General features: G+C 45.5%; 1 protein-coding gene across 1 annotated transcript; it reads left to right on the top strand.

Annotated features, from left to right (window-relative positions):
* Positions 1–2194: 2194 nt before the first annotated feature.
* On the top strand, positions 2195–16242 carry HTR5A (5-hydroxytryptamine receptor 5A). Its single transcript, XM_025929952.2, has 2 exons — positions 2195–3437; positions 14527–16242. The coding sequence occupies exons 1-2, from the start codon at positions 2700–2702 to the stop codon at positions 14857–14859; spliced, it is 1071 nt and encodes a 356-aa protein (XP_025785737.1). The 5' UTR covers positions 2195–2699; the 3' UTR covers positions 14860–16242.
* Positions 16243–18811: the final 2569 nt, after the last annotated feature.

Raw genomic sequence — 18811 nt, 5'->3', positions numbered from 1 at the left:
GTTTTGAGGTACTGGAGGTGAGCACTTCAACACAAGAATTTTGAGGGAGAAGGGGACATAATTCAGCCCCCAGGAAGAAAACCAGGAAATTCCACTCCTCAAAACTGGCATTTCAGAGGTGCTTTATGGCAGAGTTGTAGACCTGTTTACATGTTTTTTGAGCTAAAATTATGACCATGCTCTAAGATAAAAAACTGAAATTTCTGATTTCTCTTTGTGTTTCTTTAAAAGATAAATCAGGATTTCTTTCTAAAAAAGGTTTTTCTGGAAATGCTCCATTGGACTTCTTCTTTTTGAGAGCATTTGACTTCATTCTTACCTATATGACACTCCAGTTTTTACCAAAAAACCTCAGTTACGCCTGGCTTGGTCTCCTATTTGAAGCGTCTCACTTAACAGACAGCTAGCTGTAGCACACAGTACCAGTGGGGAATATGCCTGCATCCCATATGCCTTTTAAGATCTGTATCCGGAGATACCATCATCAAGGCCTGCTGCCCACTGGTTATGCAGCTCACCCATTATTCCAGGTCACGGGCCCCTGAAGTGGAATGCAGAATTGTTCAGAACATTTGTTTCAAAGACGAAGATTCATGGTCTACATCTCAGTTCCATTGGTTCTATGGCTCCAAGAAAGTCACGTGCTCTGAATGAGCACAAGTTTTCCCTTGACTAGACCCACACACAGAAGCACTGTACACGGGCAGCCACCATCCAGTGTGTTTAAGGAATATTTGGTTAAGCAGCTCTGTGAGTAATCTTGTGTTGAATGAAGAATAGTCTCATCAACGTTTCCCAACAGCATTCTCTCTTATGGGCCCCAGTGGAGAAGTTTCTCTCTTCCCAGTGCAGTCTCCTGATGCTTATCATACTCATTTAGAAACTGAATCTTATAACAAAACGTATTTCTCATTTTCAAATAGCTAAAAAGCTTTTGGCCAAATTTGTGGCCCGCCACTTGTGAATGTATGGGACTTCATAATACCTACTGTATGTACTGAAAAAAAATTTTTTACATTTATTTATTTTTGAGAGACAGAGAGAGACAGAGCACAAGTGGGGGAGGGGCAGAGAGAGAAGGAGACAGAGAATCCGAAGCAGGCTCCAGGCTCTGAGCTGGCAGTACAGAGCCCGACGCGGGGCTCGAACCCACAAACTGTGAGATTACGACCTGAGCCAAAGTTGGATGCTTAACTGACTGAGCCACCCAGGCGCCCCCCCTACTGTATGTACTTTAAAAATGCTTAATGCCATCTTATTTTCCTTGCTGTCATGTTGGTTTTCTTAGTTTATTTTATCTTTGTATATCATGTCTCTGCAAAGTGCTTTACATCATAACTTCTGGGTAGGGCCTTTTGATATTTTTGCAATTACTGTGAATGAATATATGGTTATGTGTGTATGCACAGGGAAAGAGTTAAATGCTCCCTCTTTTTTTCTAGTGAGATGGAGTGTTGTTGTTGTTGTTGTTGTTTATAATAACTTGTTTCCAATGTTTCCCTTCATGGGGAGCAAATCTAATAGGGTCTACTGGAAAGACTGCAGCTTTTCTGTGATTCTGAGGAAATAGTTTAAACATTCGAGTTCCAATGCCTCAACCATCTCTAGGAACAGCAGTAAATACTATCTTGCCTTTTCTCATTAAAGGAAAACTACCCTTTAAGGGAAGCACTGGGTGTTGTGTAGGAAGAATGCAATAGTATACTGAAATCTTCAGTAGTTGAAAAGCCAGTGTGATACCATCTTAGACGCTTAACCTGGAATACACTTACAAAATGTAAGTCCCTGCGGAAAGCTGAGAACCCACTGAAGGTACGCAGACCACCCCTAGAGGATCGTGGGCAGGGGGTGGCTACAGGAATGTCTCAAGGGAAGTTCATTGGTAAACTTGATCCATGAGGGAAGCCCATTTCAGAAAGCAGGGCCAGTACCGAGGACAGCACCAAGCCCCGCGCCCCGGTGGAGAGAGGCAGCAGCACCATGGACAGCACCAGCGTGCCGGGGAGAGAGGCGGGGAGAGGCGACCTTATCAGCTGATGCCTTACGTAGGCTGGATCCCCACTTTGATAAGGGAGGTCTGGAGCGCGCGCCAGTGTTCGTTCTCCAAAAGCTGCAGCCCCAGACGGGGTGGGGCTAGGGGACGGGTGGTGGCGGGGTGGGGGGGAGAGCGGGGGGGAGGGGGGGAGGGATAGCAGAAGGCAGGTCCCCGAGAGCAGGTCCCTGCTTGGCTTCCCTGGCACGGAGTTGAGGCTGCAGCCCGCTGCCTGGAGAGAGGGGCGGGTACGGAGGCAAGGCTGCGAGAGTACTGCTCTGACGCACCAGCATCCTCTCCGGCAGGAGAGGCACCCACACGCTCCAGGGTCGCCCAGCTTCCCCGCCCCCCCCACCTCCCCGACCTGGGAGATGCTCGGCTCTGGGCGACCAGACTGCTGTCTCCGCCGAGGTGAAAAGCCTGGGCATGTGACAGCTTAGGCGGGCCCCGGCTGCGAGACGCAGCCCAGCGCCCTCCTCTCCGCCGCGCCGTCTCCCACGGATGCTCGCCGGCAGAAGGTTGGGGCCAGTTTCATAGGCAATCCCCAGAAGCCCTAGCCCCAGCCAGAGGCTGCAAACATCCGAAGTGGCTCTGGACGCAGTGGCCACCGTCCGTCTTCCTGAACTCCCCTCCTGCACACACCCTGGGCCGGCCTCCTGACCCAGAGATGGATTCGCCTGTGAACCTAACCTACTTTTCCCTCTCCACCCCCGCCCCTTTGGAGACCAACCGCAGCGGCCTCGGCGCCGAAGACTCGCGCCCCAGCCCCCTCCTCTCCGTCTTCGGTGTGCTTATCCTGACCTTTCTGGGCTTTCTGGTGGCCGCCACGTTCTCCTGGAACCTGCTGGTGCTGGCGACCATTCTCCGTGTGCGCACCTTCCACCGGGTTCCGCACAACTTAGTGGCGTCCATGGCCATCTCGGATGTGCTGGTGGCCGCTCTGGTCATGCCCCTGAGCCTGGTGCACGAGCTGTCCGGGCGCCGCTGGCAGCTGGGCCGGCGACTGTGCCAGCTGTGGATCGCGTGCGACGTGCTCTGCTGCACAGCCAGCATCTGGAACGTGACGGCCATCGCGCTGGACCGCTACTGGTCCATCACCCGCCACCTGCAATACACACTGCGCACCCGCAAGCGCGTCTCCAACGTTATGATAGTGCTCACCTGGGCGCTCTCCGCCGTGATCTCCCTGGCCCCGCTGCTCTTCGGCTGGGGGGAGACCTACTCTGAGGACAACGAGGAGTGCCAGGTGAGCCGCGAGCCGTCCTACACCGTGTTCTCCACCGTGGGCGCCTTCTACCTGCCCCTCTGCGTCGTGCTCTTCGTGTACTGGAAGATCTACAAGGCGGCCAGGTTCCGCGTGGGCTCCAGGACCAACAGTGTCTCACCCATATCGGAGGCTGTGGAGGTGGGTGTTTTAGTGACCCTTGCAAATACTTCACTCGCGTTCCTACGGGCCTTAGCTCCAGCACGCTGACTTGAAAGTTTGTAGGAAGTGAGCTTTTTAGTTTCCTTTCTTGGGGAGGAGTGGGGGCAAAGGGGAAGGGGTAGACCGGGGTAGCTGAAGAAACCCTTGGAGGCTGATTTTGCTCCAACGCGCTCTGTATCACAGAGCCAATAATGGTCTTTACCATCTCTGATGGGTTTTTTTCCCCCCATATGGGAAATGAGGGGTTTGGACTACATTCTTCCACAGGGTCCCATCTGGCTCTAAAATTCTGTGACTCTATCACACCCTGTAGGAGGGCTGAAGAAGCAGGTGTCTGGGGCTCTACTAGATAAACTTGCAGCTTCCTGCATTTGGACTGAGCTGCTCAATGAGGAAGGAAGGGACAGATGGTGAGGTGCCTTGGCAGAAAGATTGCCAAACAGCAGGCCAAGCAGATTCATGTTTCGACCCAATCTATTTTTTTTTCTTTGCAAATTAAAGCAGCTAGCTTTGCAGAATACAGGGTCTCCTGGATTACTCTCTGCAATTCTGCAGTGTCCTCTTCCCCTGGTGTGAGATTACAGATCTTTGTCTGTCTCCAAGCCTGCATTTGTTATGTCCCATCGTTGCCTGTGGTGCTGCTCTCTGGGTGTAGCCCCAGCCCTGTCAGGCTTCTGTGTATAGCTGAGGATCACCTGTTTGCCTTCCCAGACAGGCTACGGGACGGGGGGGGGGGGGGGGGGGCAGAGGGATTAAAAATCTAAGGCAGACAATTCCCCAGCTCTTTGCAAGTGGCATTTTCTGTAGGACAATCGTTACAGCCACAGTGGGGATCTCTTCCAGTTCTCTCTCCGCCACACTTTCCTGTTTCTTGTTAACTCTTAGTAATCCAACCCTGATTTCAATTCAGGAAATATACGACAACTGAACCCATGGGGTGTGGGGATTGCATCCCCCCTGACCAACTCATTGCCAAGGTGATCCCTTGAGCCTAATTCACTTTTTAAAGTGAGATCAGAAATCGACACAGCCCCATTTTCTGTTAGGGGCTCTAGGACAACAACATAAATTCAATTAAGCATATCAAGCACATACTATGGGGATGGTGGTAGGAGTGAAACAATGAAAGACGTCATCTTTGCCCATGAAGAGTTCCCTCTAGTGAGGGGGGTAAACACCTACTGTGGATGCTGTAATGTGGTTCTGTTTTCCTGATCAGAGGCTAACTCCAACAATAACCAGTCAGTCAAGCTTAGAGGGACCAGAGGTGTAGGTAATGGAGGAGAAAGTGCATCATTCTGGAAGAAAGAAGGGAAAGGGGGTCAGAGGCTACCTATCCTTTTATCTGGAACAATGGTCTCAACCAGGGGTGATTTGCCCCCTCCACTTGGAATGTCTGGAGACATTTCTGATTATCAAAGTTTGGGAGAGAGTGTTAATGGCATCTAGCGTTAGAGGCAAGGGGTGGGGCTAAACATTGTACAGTGGACGGGACAGCCCCCACAAAAAATAATTCAGGCCAAAACGACAGTAATGCCAAATTTGGGAAACCTTGACCTATTAGATTTCTAACCTGAATGAGGAGTGCTGATGGCTAAGAGTGCTCACAGCACCAGACTGTCGGGAACTTCCATGTGTATGAGAATCACCCCAAGCCCAGGTCAGGAGCAAGAGGACTGACCACCTTCAAGGGTCCTCCTTACACGGACTCTCTTATGCCAGGATGCTTATCCAGGTAAATGGTTTACAATTGGTACCAGATACAGCTTTAAAAGGAAAGCAGTCACAGTTTTTCTTGTGAGGCTTACTGCAAGGCGATGCAGGCTTTCACTGCTCTGCTCTGGAGACAACAGAAACAAAGCATCATGATATCTTTGTGCTTTTATACACTAGTCTGCACTGTTTCATTTTCTCTCTTTTCTCTGCCAGATAACTTTAAAAAAATGGTTTGTCTTGGCTTTGCAAGACCTCCAAATGATCCAGGGTTCCACATACATTATGGGGCTGCCTCTGTCCTCATGTTACTGTGAAGGGTTAATTACAAACCAGGTCTCCTGATTTCTCCATGGTAGCAGGTGCCAAAATTTCTAAATACAGTTCTACCACCAACTAGCTGTGTTACCCAGGGAAACACAATACTTCCTCCTTCTTTATCTGCTGAGTTTTCTCCAAGGATATTACTGAGAACCTAACCTATGTCAGACACTGAGATGGGAACTGGCAACACAAGAGATGGGCTTTGCCCTCAAAAAAAGGATGATGAAAACACTACCAAAGATCTGGCATAAAAAGATAATGCTGAATTTATTATTTACTAGTGTATGGCTGAACCATGCTGGCCAGGCACAATCTCTCTGAGCAGAGAAGAATGTTGATCTTAAATAGCATTTTTAGAAAGCTTGGAGTTCAGACATTGGGAGGCTTTGAGAGATATATGTAGGTTGATATCATCTGTACGAGTCTTAAATTTGTTGGTTGGTTGTCATCCCAGTAGGGGTTTACTGGAATGAATCCAACCCAGGTTGACCTGGGACTGACACTGCTAGGTTGGCTTGTAAAATAAGTCCATTGAGTTGAATTGCCCCTGATCAATAGACCAAGTTTAAGCTGGCTCTAGGCTATAGAACACACAGTCTTGTCCTAAGTTTGTGGGAACATTTAGTTCTCAGGCTCCCACTCTTGGTCCTCATTCAGCCAAAGCTTTGAGAGAAACCCTCAAGGACTAACTAGATATTGACCACTGTTGGTGATTCTCCCGGAAGATGAAGTTTCATCTGTGGAGATCTGATGCTAAAATTGCACATCAATCAATGTAATTTCCAATCGTTTCTCAGGACAGGGCAGTGCAGAAGCATTTAAGCTCTGGCTACCAAGCATTGAACAACTCTGAGGCAAACAAGTAGAAGTATTCTAAGAAGGGCCTGGAAGATCTCCCAAGTCATGACCCAGGATTTTCTAGTCCTAATCAAAGCCAGTCCCAAAGATTCCCTGTGTCTACCTAAGACCGCTAGTTTACCTTTTCTTTTAGTTTAAAAATAGTTGTATCTTACCTGTAGTGTTAATCCAGGTACAATGTGAAGTCTTACTTAGTGTTAGTGGGTAGACTCCTCCTTGGCTGGCCAAAAGCAAATCTGGAGTGATTTTATTAGTCAAGATTTTTTGGGTTAAGATACTTAAACTGCTTTGTTGTGCCCCCAGAGCGTAGACTGTACAATTTACTATGTCAGCCAATGTAGACATTATTGTGCCAACCATTTTTTTTTTAAATGAAAACCTCAAGTTGTCTGACTCCTATGGATGAGGTCAGTATTCTCAGGAATCTTTTCCCTGAAAGAGTTGTAACCATTTGGACTCTTTGTAAGGAGATATAATCCATTGAGGGCATTGGAGAGTTAGTCCTTGAAATGGCCTAACCGATGGCCCTACTGAACAATCAATCTTGTTTCTTGATTGACATGAAAAAGCATGAGTTTAGTATAGGATAAAGAACCCTGGAGGTGTACAAGAGATGTGATCAACTTCAGTGAAGCTATAGGTATATTGTCAGACAGTCTTCATGTACTCATCTGCTTGGTCAAGGTTCTTGATTAGCAGCCAACGCCTACCTCTCTACTTCTGGGCATTGTCTGCAGCTAATGTTGAGGTCATCCTCCCTGAATCCTAACACTGCAGTTTAGGATGATTTCAGAGAGCATTAAGTCACCAACCGAGTAATTCACATTTGTTGTTCATTTTTATTTTTTTTATTTTTTTTTTAAATTTTTTTTTTCAACGTTTATTTATTTTTGGGACAGAGAGAGACAGAGCATGAACGGGGGAGGAGCAGAGAGAGAGGGAGACACAGAATCGGAAACAGGCTGCAGGCTCCGAGCCATCAGCCCAGAGCCTGACGCGGGGCTCGAACTCACGGACCGCGAGATCGTGACCTGGCTGAAGTCGGACGCTTAACCGACTGCGCCACCCAGGCGCCCCTGTTGTTCATTTTTAAAGAACGCCTGAAGAAGGTGCTTCTATAGCATGTTGAAGAAGTGAATTATCTGGAAAGCATACCAGTTGTTAGTTCCTATACCTCCTCTTCTATTATTTTAGCAATTTTATATGCCCTAGAAGCAGCCACCGTTGAGTCATTGAACAGTTTGTCTTCTGATATGAAATTACGTTTTATGAGAAAGACTGAACTACTTATTACATATCAAATTGATTATTACACATTATTTTTATTTTCAGTATAACACCCACCAACAAAGAATAGTAAGTTGTAATTTCAAACAAGAGCGAAAAAAATTCTGCTTGGGGCAAGGACACTTCTTCAGTTACAGAAACACAATCATGAGACTTACCTTCATTGGCTAAGGATTATACAGTTGCCGGATTGTTAGTGTTAAGCCAATGGGTGGTAATAGGAGAAAGAGAAGGTGACAATGAATCATGATTAATCAACGAGTAGAAAAATGTGGGTGGTTTTGATTAGCAGTAGGGATTGTCTATGTATAATAACAAGATTTAAAGGCTTAATATAAGGTCTTAAAATGTGGTGACTAATTTTAGTCATGTAATTTCTCCAAAGCAAAGGGAAAAACCTTTATTACTGAACTGAGGGTTGGCCTTCAAGAGACAACAGTTCTCTGATAGGCACCATGTTGCTGAATTCATCTACCTAGAGCATGGCCCAGCATTATCATATTTGTACAAAAGGCAGATTAATGATAAGCTAGGAAGAATCAATCTGGACTTTATGCATTCTATTCCAATTAATCTTTCTCTCTGTGGTGTCCTTTGTCCATAGGATTCTAGACCTATTGCCATTTGTTTGATAATGTCTGGAATTACACAGAGTGTAAGTATTTTCATGTGTAGATCAGCTATAATCTGATAACCTACAAGGGCTGCAGTACATTTCATCTGGAAGCAGATCTTACTTCTTAAATTTGTAGGTGTGTTATAGAAACTAAAGAACTATTCTTCTAATAACGATCCTAAAATACCAGCTTTGAGTTGGCACACAAAATTATGAAAGATTTTCATTGCTTGAATTTTTCTAATGAAGTTCACTTTCCCTCAAGCCTTTAGAAATTTACTCTCTAGCCACAAATTTGTCTTTCATGATCTTCTTTCACCATCTGGTATAACTAATTACTTTTTAAAGAAAAATTTCTCTAGTTTTCTTCATTTGCTTTTAACTTATTTCAAGTCAATTTACTGTTTCCTTTTCAGACAATGGTAAAATTTTAGGTTGAAGGATCTGTTGTTCTATAATTATGGGGATAATGGCAGTTATAGTGATGCCTGTATAAACAAGAAAGCTGTATTGTTGTACATCTATAATGATAGACAACTCCCCTTGGAAATTTAGAAGGATAGGGATTTGTTGGGTGATAATGTCTCCCTCAGAGGGACTTCACTGGACAGATTTTAGATAGTTGTCCTCTTTACTTGTAGCCAGTATGGAACACTGATTTTTTCAAGGATTTTTCTGTTGGCAATACTCACAAGGGTCCTTGTCTAGACTCCCAAACCTTTGAAAACAGAGGTCCTTTGGGATGTTTCATCTAGAGAAACATATCTTGTATTGCTTTCTAGCTAATTTATTTTTCTAAGGATATCTGGAAACGTCTAGTCCCTTAATGGATATTTTCTAAATTGGTAATTTCACATTTCCATTATTTTTTATTATTCAATTCCCTAATTCAAGTTTGAGCCCACTTATAGAAAGATAGGGCAAGACTCTAAACTTCAGATGCTGGGTTTATACCAGAATACTGCTTGAACATTTCCAGAAGTCTATTTTCTATCTTTATTTAGTTTACAATGTGGAACATCTAGTCAATCTTTCCTTAAAAAAGGGCTTCTGATTTTTACATTTTATAGTTTTATATATTTTTATATTTAAAATGTTCATAGCTGGATTATATAGCTCTTCTCTTTTCTATCCTTCTACTTTTAAGGATCTGTTTTTCCCCATCTGAGGGGACTTCAATTAACTTCACTCACTGGTACAGACTTGTAGTTTAAGACAATAAGAATTTTGTTCAATACTCTCACCAAATTCTGAATTCCATAACCATTTTTATTTTTATTTTCTCTCTGAAGTTTAGGAAAATTCTAAATTATAACCCTTAACGTAACTTGAGGCCAGGGTTTTAATGGAAATTCTATAGATTTGACTCCTTATCTGGCAAATTTACTATGTGGCTTTGCTTTTTCTGAGAAAACCCTGAAGAGAGGACAGTTCATTTAGGAGGTCAGGTGCAGCTAGGTAGAAATATACAAGACCTAGATGTGCAAGGCGGATGGGTGTGGGGATGTTACAAAACCTTCGAGACTATTTTAGAGTTAAGATTTTGTTTAAGGCCCTAGCATACCAATTAAAGAAGGAAGCTGTTAACTGTTTGGTCTTTTGCCCCCTGATTTTTCTAGGGCTCTTATCTGGGTGAATTTACTGATTTTGACTTGTCAGAAGTTCCTTATCAAGAAAGGTTTTTTAAAAAGGCATTTGTTGAGAAAAGCACAGGAGTTCAGATTATAGTGCAAGTTAAAATAGGAAGTCAAAGTTCCTAAAGGAGAAGGTTGAGTCCTTGGCTTAGACCAACCATGACACACAAGAAAGACTCTATGGTTGGCCAACAGTCAGTGCCTGTGAATAGTGCCCAGGGATCCCTGACCAGATGCTAGCAAGGGGCCATACAAGCACCAACCCAACACTCATTGAGCTGGAATACCAACTAAACAAAGTGACATTCCTTCACAAATTGAGAGGACAGGGAATATCCTCAAATTTTGTAAAGGACCGAAAGCGAAGTTTGATCAATTACTTTTCCACAAAATGGTCCTCAGAACATTAGCCCTCAGGTCTGGCTTGGAATGGATTAGAAGCTTATCAAGCCAATGCCATACAGAACAATCTTTTTTTATATTTTTATATTCAACTGAGAGAAAGGCTCTCTAGGAAAAGCAAACGAAACTAGCCTATGAAACCAGACTTTGCACATATAGACAAATAATAGCAAAAGCAAAGCAAGTAGCAGTAGAATAAGTACGTCGATGGCATAAACATATTTGCCAAATGGTACACCTCTAGGATGAGAGATATAATTGGCTTGCACAAAGATCTAAGTCAATTACCAAATAGTATACATCTCAATCAAAGGTCTAGTTACCTGGTACAAAGACCTAAGTCTAAAGACCTTAACCAAAGACACTTTTGGTTACAAGTCCTAGGATAACAAAATTCAGAGAGCAAAAAGAGCCCATTGGAGCTGGTTGGAGCTGTTGAGACCACCACAGCTGGCTACAGATTCTGAGTGCCCCTGGAGTCTGGGCTCCAGTGAACGCACCTGTGGTCCAAGCGTCCTGTGGAGGGTCTTCAAAATGATCTCAGTGGACTCTGTTGAACTGTCCAAGGATGATACGACCACCACACAGTATCTGAAACAGAAATAAATGCCAAACTGCTTACTACAGTGAGAAGAAACTATACTTGTCAAGCACCGTATCCAGAATGGAGCAGAATGCTGACCACCTGTGGGGACTGGGGACAGCGTGGAGTTCAGGGCAGTGAACTGACATCCCCCTAAGACGAGGTTCCTCGGTGAGACTGCTGTCAATTGATTGGTGCTCAGAGGAGCATTTATTGGGGGTGAGTCCTATCCTAATTGGCTGACGTTCGAGGCCAGACATGGATTGTGTGGTTTGCAAATGAGTATTCACAGAGAGGGTTTGTCCCTGGTCAGTGGAAGATATGTAAACAGCAAGACTCCTTGTTGCCATAGCCACAGAACAATCAGTCTTCCTAAGTTTGTTGGGAAGTTCAAGCGATGTTTTCACCCTCCCCTGTGTGGAGCCCTCCCTTAACGTGTAAGACCATTTCTAGTTTGAGCATCCTGGTTCATCGGTCCATCTTCCATTCTGACAGTGGGCTGGTCTAACCTGCAAACCACCCAAAACCACTTCCAAGGTAACAGTCTTCATCCTTGAGCTGCAGTACCTACCATTGATGGTAATCTATCAATTATGTGTGATATTAATAGGAAGGCGAAGCTGAGTGGTTAGAGGAAATGAAAGAAACCTACTAGGTTTATGATTAACCCGTAAATCGTTATTTAGTACCTAACGATTTCAGAAAAATGAGAAGTCTGACACATAAGTACACGTCCCCCAAAGAACGCAGTTATTTGGAGAGATGAGGCTAATTGTTCACCTAGAAAAATTTTGTATGTGTATCCTAAATTGTGAGATGTGTGCTTCAAACGATACAGCATTAAGAAGATGATTAAGAAAAGTCTAATTTGGCTTGGATGTCCACTTTATTTTTTATCCTCCTACTTCTTTTTCTGTGAATTGCGTGTTGAGCAATTGATAGAGTAATTAATAGAGTTCTATTCTCAAGACTCAATTAGGCGCTTTATTGTAATCATTGATGAGCAGAAAGCAAAGAGCTAAGGAGTCCCTGAGTCAGAAAGCCACAGGGCGAGCAACAAAAAGCCATGAGACACTAGAAACCTGAAACTTCCCAGACGACAAAGATCCTCCTTCCAGCGGAGCCTCTGCTGTCCCAGAAGAACCATTTTAAATCCGTGGCCCTCTTTCTTCTGTCAGGTGAGTTGGTGTTGAAGGATGCATGAAGAGGGGCCCAGTTAAACAGTCAACATTTCATATCGAGGTCCTAGAAAATGTGCTTTTCTGGGCCACGTGGGGTTCTAGGACTAACCTATAAATAACTCCTGACTCACAGAAAACCAGAAAAAGATAGTATTCAGAGAAAATATTTAATCTGAATCTAAAGCAGAACCATAAGGGGTTCCCATGGGACATAAAAAAGAATGGTTAAAACAGGAATCTTGAGTCTTTGTTGGAAGGGGCTATGGACGTGGGCTCCCCACTGCTGTACTAACAACTCCGTGAGGAAGGAACATGCATGTAACCCCTGCGAGGGTTTAGCTGAGCCCCTCTATTGACACGAGGAAAGTCCTCCTGAAGACAAACTTAGGAATAAACTCCCTGGGATATCTTTAAGAATGCCCTTCATTCAACATTAGAACCATCACACAGCGGACGATTCTTGCAGACCCAGAGAATGTCCGTTTTATCTGGGAACAGCTCATCACCTGTAGGAACCCAGGTAAACTGGAAGAACACCAGGTTTTATAGGATGACTGCCAAATGCCCATACAAGCAGGCCTGCACGTAGGGCACTTCACGTTCCTGTACAGGGACCACAACTAAAGTGATGAACTTCCATAAAAGTGTCCTATAAAACGTCAGCTCCCTTTCCCAAGACTAATTTCCATAGAAATATTCAAATCCTACACTTAAATGTAGGTCATATGCCTGGAAACCTTGCAACTTTTTCCCATTATGCAACAGGAAACTCCTACAAACATAATGTGCCAACACGGGGATATATCTCATCCTTACAGAAGGCTGGTCTTCCATTGGTAGTTTCATTGTGGGGCTCATCGTGTCTTGCAACTGGAATTTGAGTACATAAAGGACTACGCAGGGGCTTCTGGAGTCAGTCTGAAAAGGCTAATGACCACAGGGAAGGCAGACAGGGAGTCAGGATGGGAGGGGTTGGCTGTTTCCCAAAAGAGTGCCATATCTCCAAAGCCAGAATATCTGGCTGTGTGTTGCTGTATTTATTTCTACTGTTAGACCAGAGCCTTTGACAAAGTCTAGTTTAAGTGTTCTACTTTTATATCAGTTGTGCTATAGAGAATTAAGGGGTGGTCACAGGGGAGTCACAACCCTGAGTGGCCAGTGCTACCCCTGAAAAAGTGCTGAGAGGGAGGAGAATTTTTAGGGGTTTTAAAGTCAGGACCAGAATGTTGCTTCAAGTTGCCACCCTTGGAAAAGGGGTAAAAATCGCTTCCCTGATGCCGTTTTGGGTTTGAGTTTTATTAAGAAATTGGTAGGTTTTCCCATTTGTGCGGAAAAATAAAGCTAAATATTGTGTTGCATTTCCATAAATGAATTCCCTGCAACGCACTACCGGATATGCACTAATAATATATGAAAGGTCACTGGTGCATCTCGGGGTGAGACTGGGGTCTAGAAAGAGGTTTTCACTTCTCACTCTATGTCCGTTTTTCCAGGTTGCGGTGTTGTGGACTATTTGTTCCAATATTTATGATTTTCTTTTCGATTGCACAATACTTGGTGTTTCACTATTCTTCAAGCAAATAACAAGAAGGTTATCATGCAAATTTAAGAATTCATATAGCAGCTAATCTTACCTTAACCATAGTGTCCTTATTTATACCCCCGTTATGCTCCATGAACAGATAAATCGATTCCTTTGGACTCCCAATCTGTAGATGTAGCCATGAACTGGTCAAGGGGGTTAGGTTAACAAGAATGACCCTCTGACCTGGTCCTTCGCCTAAAAGTTTGTGTGCTATTGAGAGAGAGCTGTGTGAGCATCCTTTTCGAATGCACTGGGATCACAGAATGCTGAATCCGCTGGGTTGGGCTGGGAAGAATGATATCGAACGTCCACGTAGTCTCACCCGCTAGGGAATGAAAGTCTGCTTTCCATGAAGCCCCGAGGGAGGTAAGTGTCCCGGTGAGCGAACTGTCCCGAACGGTCCTGGGAAACTGACACCAGGAGAAAAGTTCTAGAAAATTCCTTGAGGGAGGATTCACATGAGCACAGAAAGTTACGAAGATTTCAGAAAGTTGTGAGGATTTTAGAAAGTCAGACTTTAATTGTCCCAGGGTTTGACAAGGATTCGGAGCACTTTAGATTACTCATGTGCCTTTGTCACCGAATTACACGCACTGACTATGTGACTGGCTTATTTTTTTCAGTTGTTTGTTGTTGAACACGCAGCAGTGGGAAATTCGTCTTCATCATATTTATTATGGGTGTTCCCAATTTCCTTCCACTTCTAAGACGTAAGCAAATGCCAGCTCTGTCACCACGTTTCCACGGCTGAGGGTGGGCTCCCCAGGCAGCCAGTCTCCCGCACGCAACGATCAAGGGCTTTCTCTTCAAGTGGGTGTGCGGGACCCAGCGTCTGGCAGGCACAAGAAGGTGGCTCTTCATGAAGCTTCTGCTTATCTCTTCCAGGCGAAGACCTCTGCTCAGCAGCCTCAGATGGTGTTCACAGTCCGCCACACCACCGTCACCTTCCAGACAGAAGGGGACACGTGGAGGGAACAGAAAGAGCAGAAGGCCGCCCTGATGGTGGGCATCCTCATTGGGGTGTTTGCGCTCTGCTGGATCCCTTTCTTCACCACGGAGCTCATCAGCCCCCTGTGTTCCTGCGACATCCCCACCATCTGGAAGAGCATCTTCCTTTGGCTTGGCTACTCCAACTCCTTCTTTAACCCCCTGATCTATACAGCTTTCAACAAAAACTACAACAGCGCCTTCAAGAACTTCTTTTCTAAGCAACACTGAGCACGAGGCCTGGGGATAGGAAGGAGCTGTCCCGTAACTCCATCAAATTTCCAATTCTACCTACTTCCCCATAAATACCCGGCACCACACGGAAGAGGCAAGTCCTCGGAGTTCTCCGGGGTCGTCTTCAGAACTAGCCCTCCCTTCCATGCTCCAAGGCAGGAATGTGGGTCTTCCCAGACAGTTTTGGTGACCTTATTAATCTAACTTACCTGTTCTTGCTCCCCCTGCACCTACCAGCCACGGACTTTGCCCACAAAGTGCCCTTTCCTCCCCCAAATCCACTCCAGCATGGTCATTGTCCTTGCCCCAGAGAAGTCAGACATAGCAGATGAGAGGGAGGAAATAAAGCAACATGTACAGATTGAGAATGGGTGGATGATGATGAATTAGAAGTCATACTGCGATATCCGAGGGGTAGGAAACCATAATTCCAAGTTTTGTGGAATAGTCCTTATTTCGAACGTTCCATTCTGTGGTCCTGGTAAATATACCCTAGTACTTACTGTGTATGTCCCAGTGTTTGGCCATAAAATATGGTCTCTGAACCTATTAAAGCACATGGCCACAGCTGTAAGACCAGTGAATACTGGCTTTAAGGCTTTGTTTGTGGCAACCACACGTGTGTGTGTGTGCGTGTGTGCACACACGCACGCACACACACACACACACACAGAACTCTGGAAGAGGTGAATGTTCCAAAGGCCAGTTTATTCTAAAATCCAACCCGTCAACTTGGAACAGGAGCTAAAAGTCAAACCAAATATCTCCCACCATTCTGAGGCAACTGTGCACAAACCATAGAAAAATAGACTAGTTTTGTAGACTCTGTCAAACTTGCTTATTTTCTATGGAGTTTCTTTGTATAGAGTTTATTCAAATGTTGCAGGACAAAGACCTTTACCCTTGGATCATGAGGTTAGAGGAAGCCAGGTGTCATGAAGCTGGCGGCTTCTTTTAGTCTCATAACCAAGGACTGTGAAGGTATATTTACCGAACACGTACACTTTAAAGGGACAGTTGGTTAATTTGCTATTTTTTACTGATGTGTGAATGCCCATTTTGAGGCCAACACTACTAGTAACTAATGAGAAAAGCAGAAATATGGTAAAATGTGGCCTCGGTCCTCTGCAGGTTGACACCTCTATGTAAGTGAGTCAAGGCATTTAAGTGATGGTGTGGTGTTTATATGATCATATAAAACCTAGACCATTCTACAAAACTTTAAAAAGATCTTGGGCAATAAAAGTGCCTGTGGTCCACTATGTCCCTGGTTCTTTCGATGCATGAATTCAAAAACTATATCTCATAATAATCTTTGATTATTATCATAAATATATATGTATTCTTTTGTATATAATAAATTATATCAAGAATAGGAAATCTGTGTGAATTTGCAGTCTTGGTTGGAAGTTTAGTCTTGCGTTTACTGCCAAGATTCTTTACTCAAAGAATGTGAGCAGATGAGAAAATGTTGCACAGCTTCTGTGGGTCATGGCTGATGATGCTAAGCACAGACCTCTTATCTATGCATTGAAGCAAGTTCATGGAAGAATTTGCTTGGAAACATTCTTAGGTTTTTCTGCCTTCTGTTTATATAACTTGAAGTGCCAAACCTACAAATATTTTAATTTCTTTTTAGTTTTTTTTTTTTTGAGAGAGAGAGAGAGAGAGACAGAGGGAGAGGAAGGAGCAGAGAGAGAGAGAGAGAGAGAGAATCCCAAGCAGGTTCCATGCTGTCAGCACAGAGCCTGGTGTGGGGCTCAAACCCATGAACTGTGAGCTCTTGACCTGAACTGAAACCAAGAGTCAGATGCTTAAGTGACCGAGCCACCCAGGCACCCAACCCACAGATATTTTACAATACGGATTGTTCACTTCAGTTACCTTCCCCACTATTACTTGGAACCAGAGAGACCACCAAATGCTATTAGATTCTAGTGTCATAATAAAGGACGAGCTTCTAAAATTTCATCAATACCTCGTAGCAGAGAAGGCTACGCTCAGACAAGGGGAGCCCAGAGATGGGACATCACAACCAAGGGAAGGGGAGCCTGGGTGGCTCAGTCAGTTGAGCGTCCGACTTCGGCTCAGGTCATGATCTCACAGTTCATGAGTTCGAGCCCCGCGTCGGGCTCTGCACTGACCGCTCACAGCCTGGAACCTGCTTCAGATTCTGTGTCTCCCTCTCTCTCTCTCTGCCCCTCCCCCACTCGTGCTCAGTCTCTCTCTCTCTCTCTCTCTCTCGCTCAAATAAACATTAAATAAGTAAATAAAAGAACCACGGGTAAACTTTTCAGTCAATTCTATCTGAAAGAGCCCGCGAATGTCATTGCAATCCATTATTTCAACGTTTGTCTTTCTGTTTTAAAAAAACAAGGGTTCCTTTCCTTGACACTTTTAGGAAGATCTGCTACATTTGTCTGGTGGCTTCAAAAACTCCTTGACTCCCCCAGGATTCCGTATCCCTCGTTGGAGAAACATGTCATTATTTTCATTTCAGTCTCCTACAGAGGCTGTTCATATTTCTGTCAGATGAACAGGTACCGTGGCTGTTGTCATTCGATGTGTACTTAACGCCTCCCGGACGGCACGTTATACGTCGTGCGACACGCTCTGCATGCACCAGAGTGAGAGACACTGTCCCCACCGTGGAAGAAGTGGCAACTCATGAGTTATTCTGCTTCTGTTTCAGTTCCAAAAGTTGTCCGTGACTAGGTAGGAAACGCTGGAAAATGCAAATGGTGATTGAGCCAGGGTGTCTAGGGTGCATTTCGTCACCTGTGACCCCGCCACGGCCCGCGGTCAGCGGTCCGGGGCTGGCTGGCCGTGCTCGTCGGCGCTTCTGTCTGTCAGCGGGGCTGGTGTGCTCGCCTTCCCGAGCAGCCCCTGAGTGATGCGGGGAGCCCGCTCTGCCGAGGGTGCCACGGCCCTGGAGGACCACGTCCATCGTGGGTAGCCCGTGTCTGGCTGCCACGGGATCACCCAGCCGCACAACAGCTCTCTGTTTTGTCTCCCCCTTTGCATTCAGAGCAGCTCACACTTATTCATACCGTGTGCCCAGAGATGTCGTCTCTGGACATCCCGGTGTTTCTGTTAACAGAAACGATGAGGGTCCTGGCTCCTGACACAGCTGGGCAAACTCTGAGGGTGGTGGCATTTGATGTGACAGTGTCTCCAGGCTCTGCCCTCCAACTTCTCTCCAGTCGGGTCTGCTGGAGCTGAACTTGGGGGTGTCGTGGGCTGGGCCGTGTCCCTCCAGAGTTCATAGGTGAAGCCCTAACCCCCCGGCCCTCAGGATGTGGCTGTACGTGGAGGTGATTAAGGTGAAGTGAGGTCAGGAGGGTGGCCCTGGTCCAGTGTGACTGGTGTCCCTATAAGAAGGGGAGGTCAGGACACACACACAGGGGGATGACCCCATGAGGACACGGGAGGAGATGGCATCCACGCGCCAGGGACAGAGGCCTCAGGAGGGACCAACCTACCCACACCGTGATCTCCGACTCCCAGCCTCCAAAACTGTGAGAAAATGAATGCATTTGTTTAAACTGCCCAGCCCGTGGTCCTTTGCTAAGGCAGCCCAAACACACTAACACAGGATAGGATTTGGGTTAGGGTTATCGAACCAAACCTCCAGTTTGGCATCAGACAGCCTGCCTGTCTCCTCTGCCCTGACCAGGCACCTTAAGGGGGACAGAGGTCCGGGCCCAGATTGGAGAAGGTGGGCTGGAGAGAGTGGGTACAGAGGCCACCTCTCACCTTCCTGCTCCTCAAGGCAGGTGGGGTCCCCTGGACACTGAGCCGTTCCCCAGCGGGTCACAGGGATCACGATGGACCGCAGTCGGCGTTCACAACTACGCCCGTTGTGACTCTAGCATCAGCAAGAAACCACGCCACTAATAAATACATTCTTCATTACTTACACTGATGTCTCCAAATACAGTGTGTTAGA

Source organism: Puma concolor, chromosome A2, assembly GCF_028749965.1.
Source record: "Puma concolor isolate L17-30 chromosome A2, mPumCon1.1.hap2, whole genome shotgun sequence".
NCBI classification, from domain to species: Eukaryota; Metazoa; Chordata; class Mammalia; order Carnivora; family Felidae; genus Puma; species Puma concolor.
This window is presented reverse-complemented; position numbering and strand designations above follow the sequence as displayed.

Excerpts from the sequence above, each read along its gene's own strand:
- HTR5A (XM_025929952.2), top strand. The coding sequence starts at position 2,700 with ATGGATTCGCCTGTGAACCTAACCTACTTTTCCCTCTCCACCCCCGCC. Across the intron at positions 3,438-14,526 it reads CCATATCGGAGGCTGTGGAG|GCGAAGACCTCTGCTCAGCA; the intron begins GTGGGTGTTTTA and ends TATCTCTTCCAG.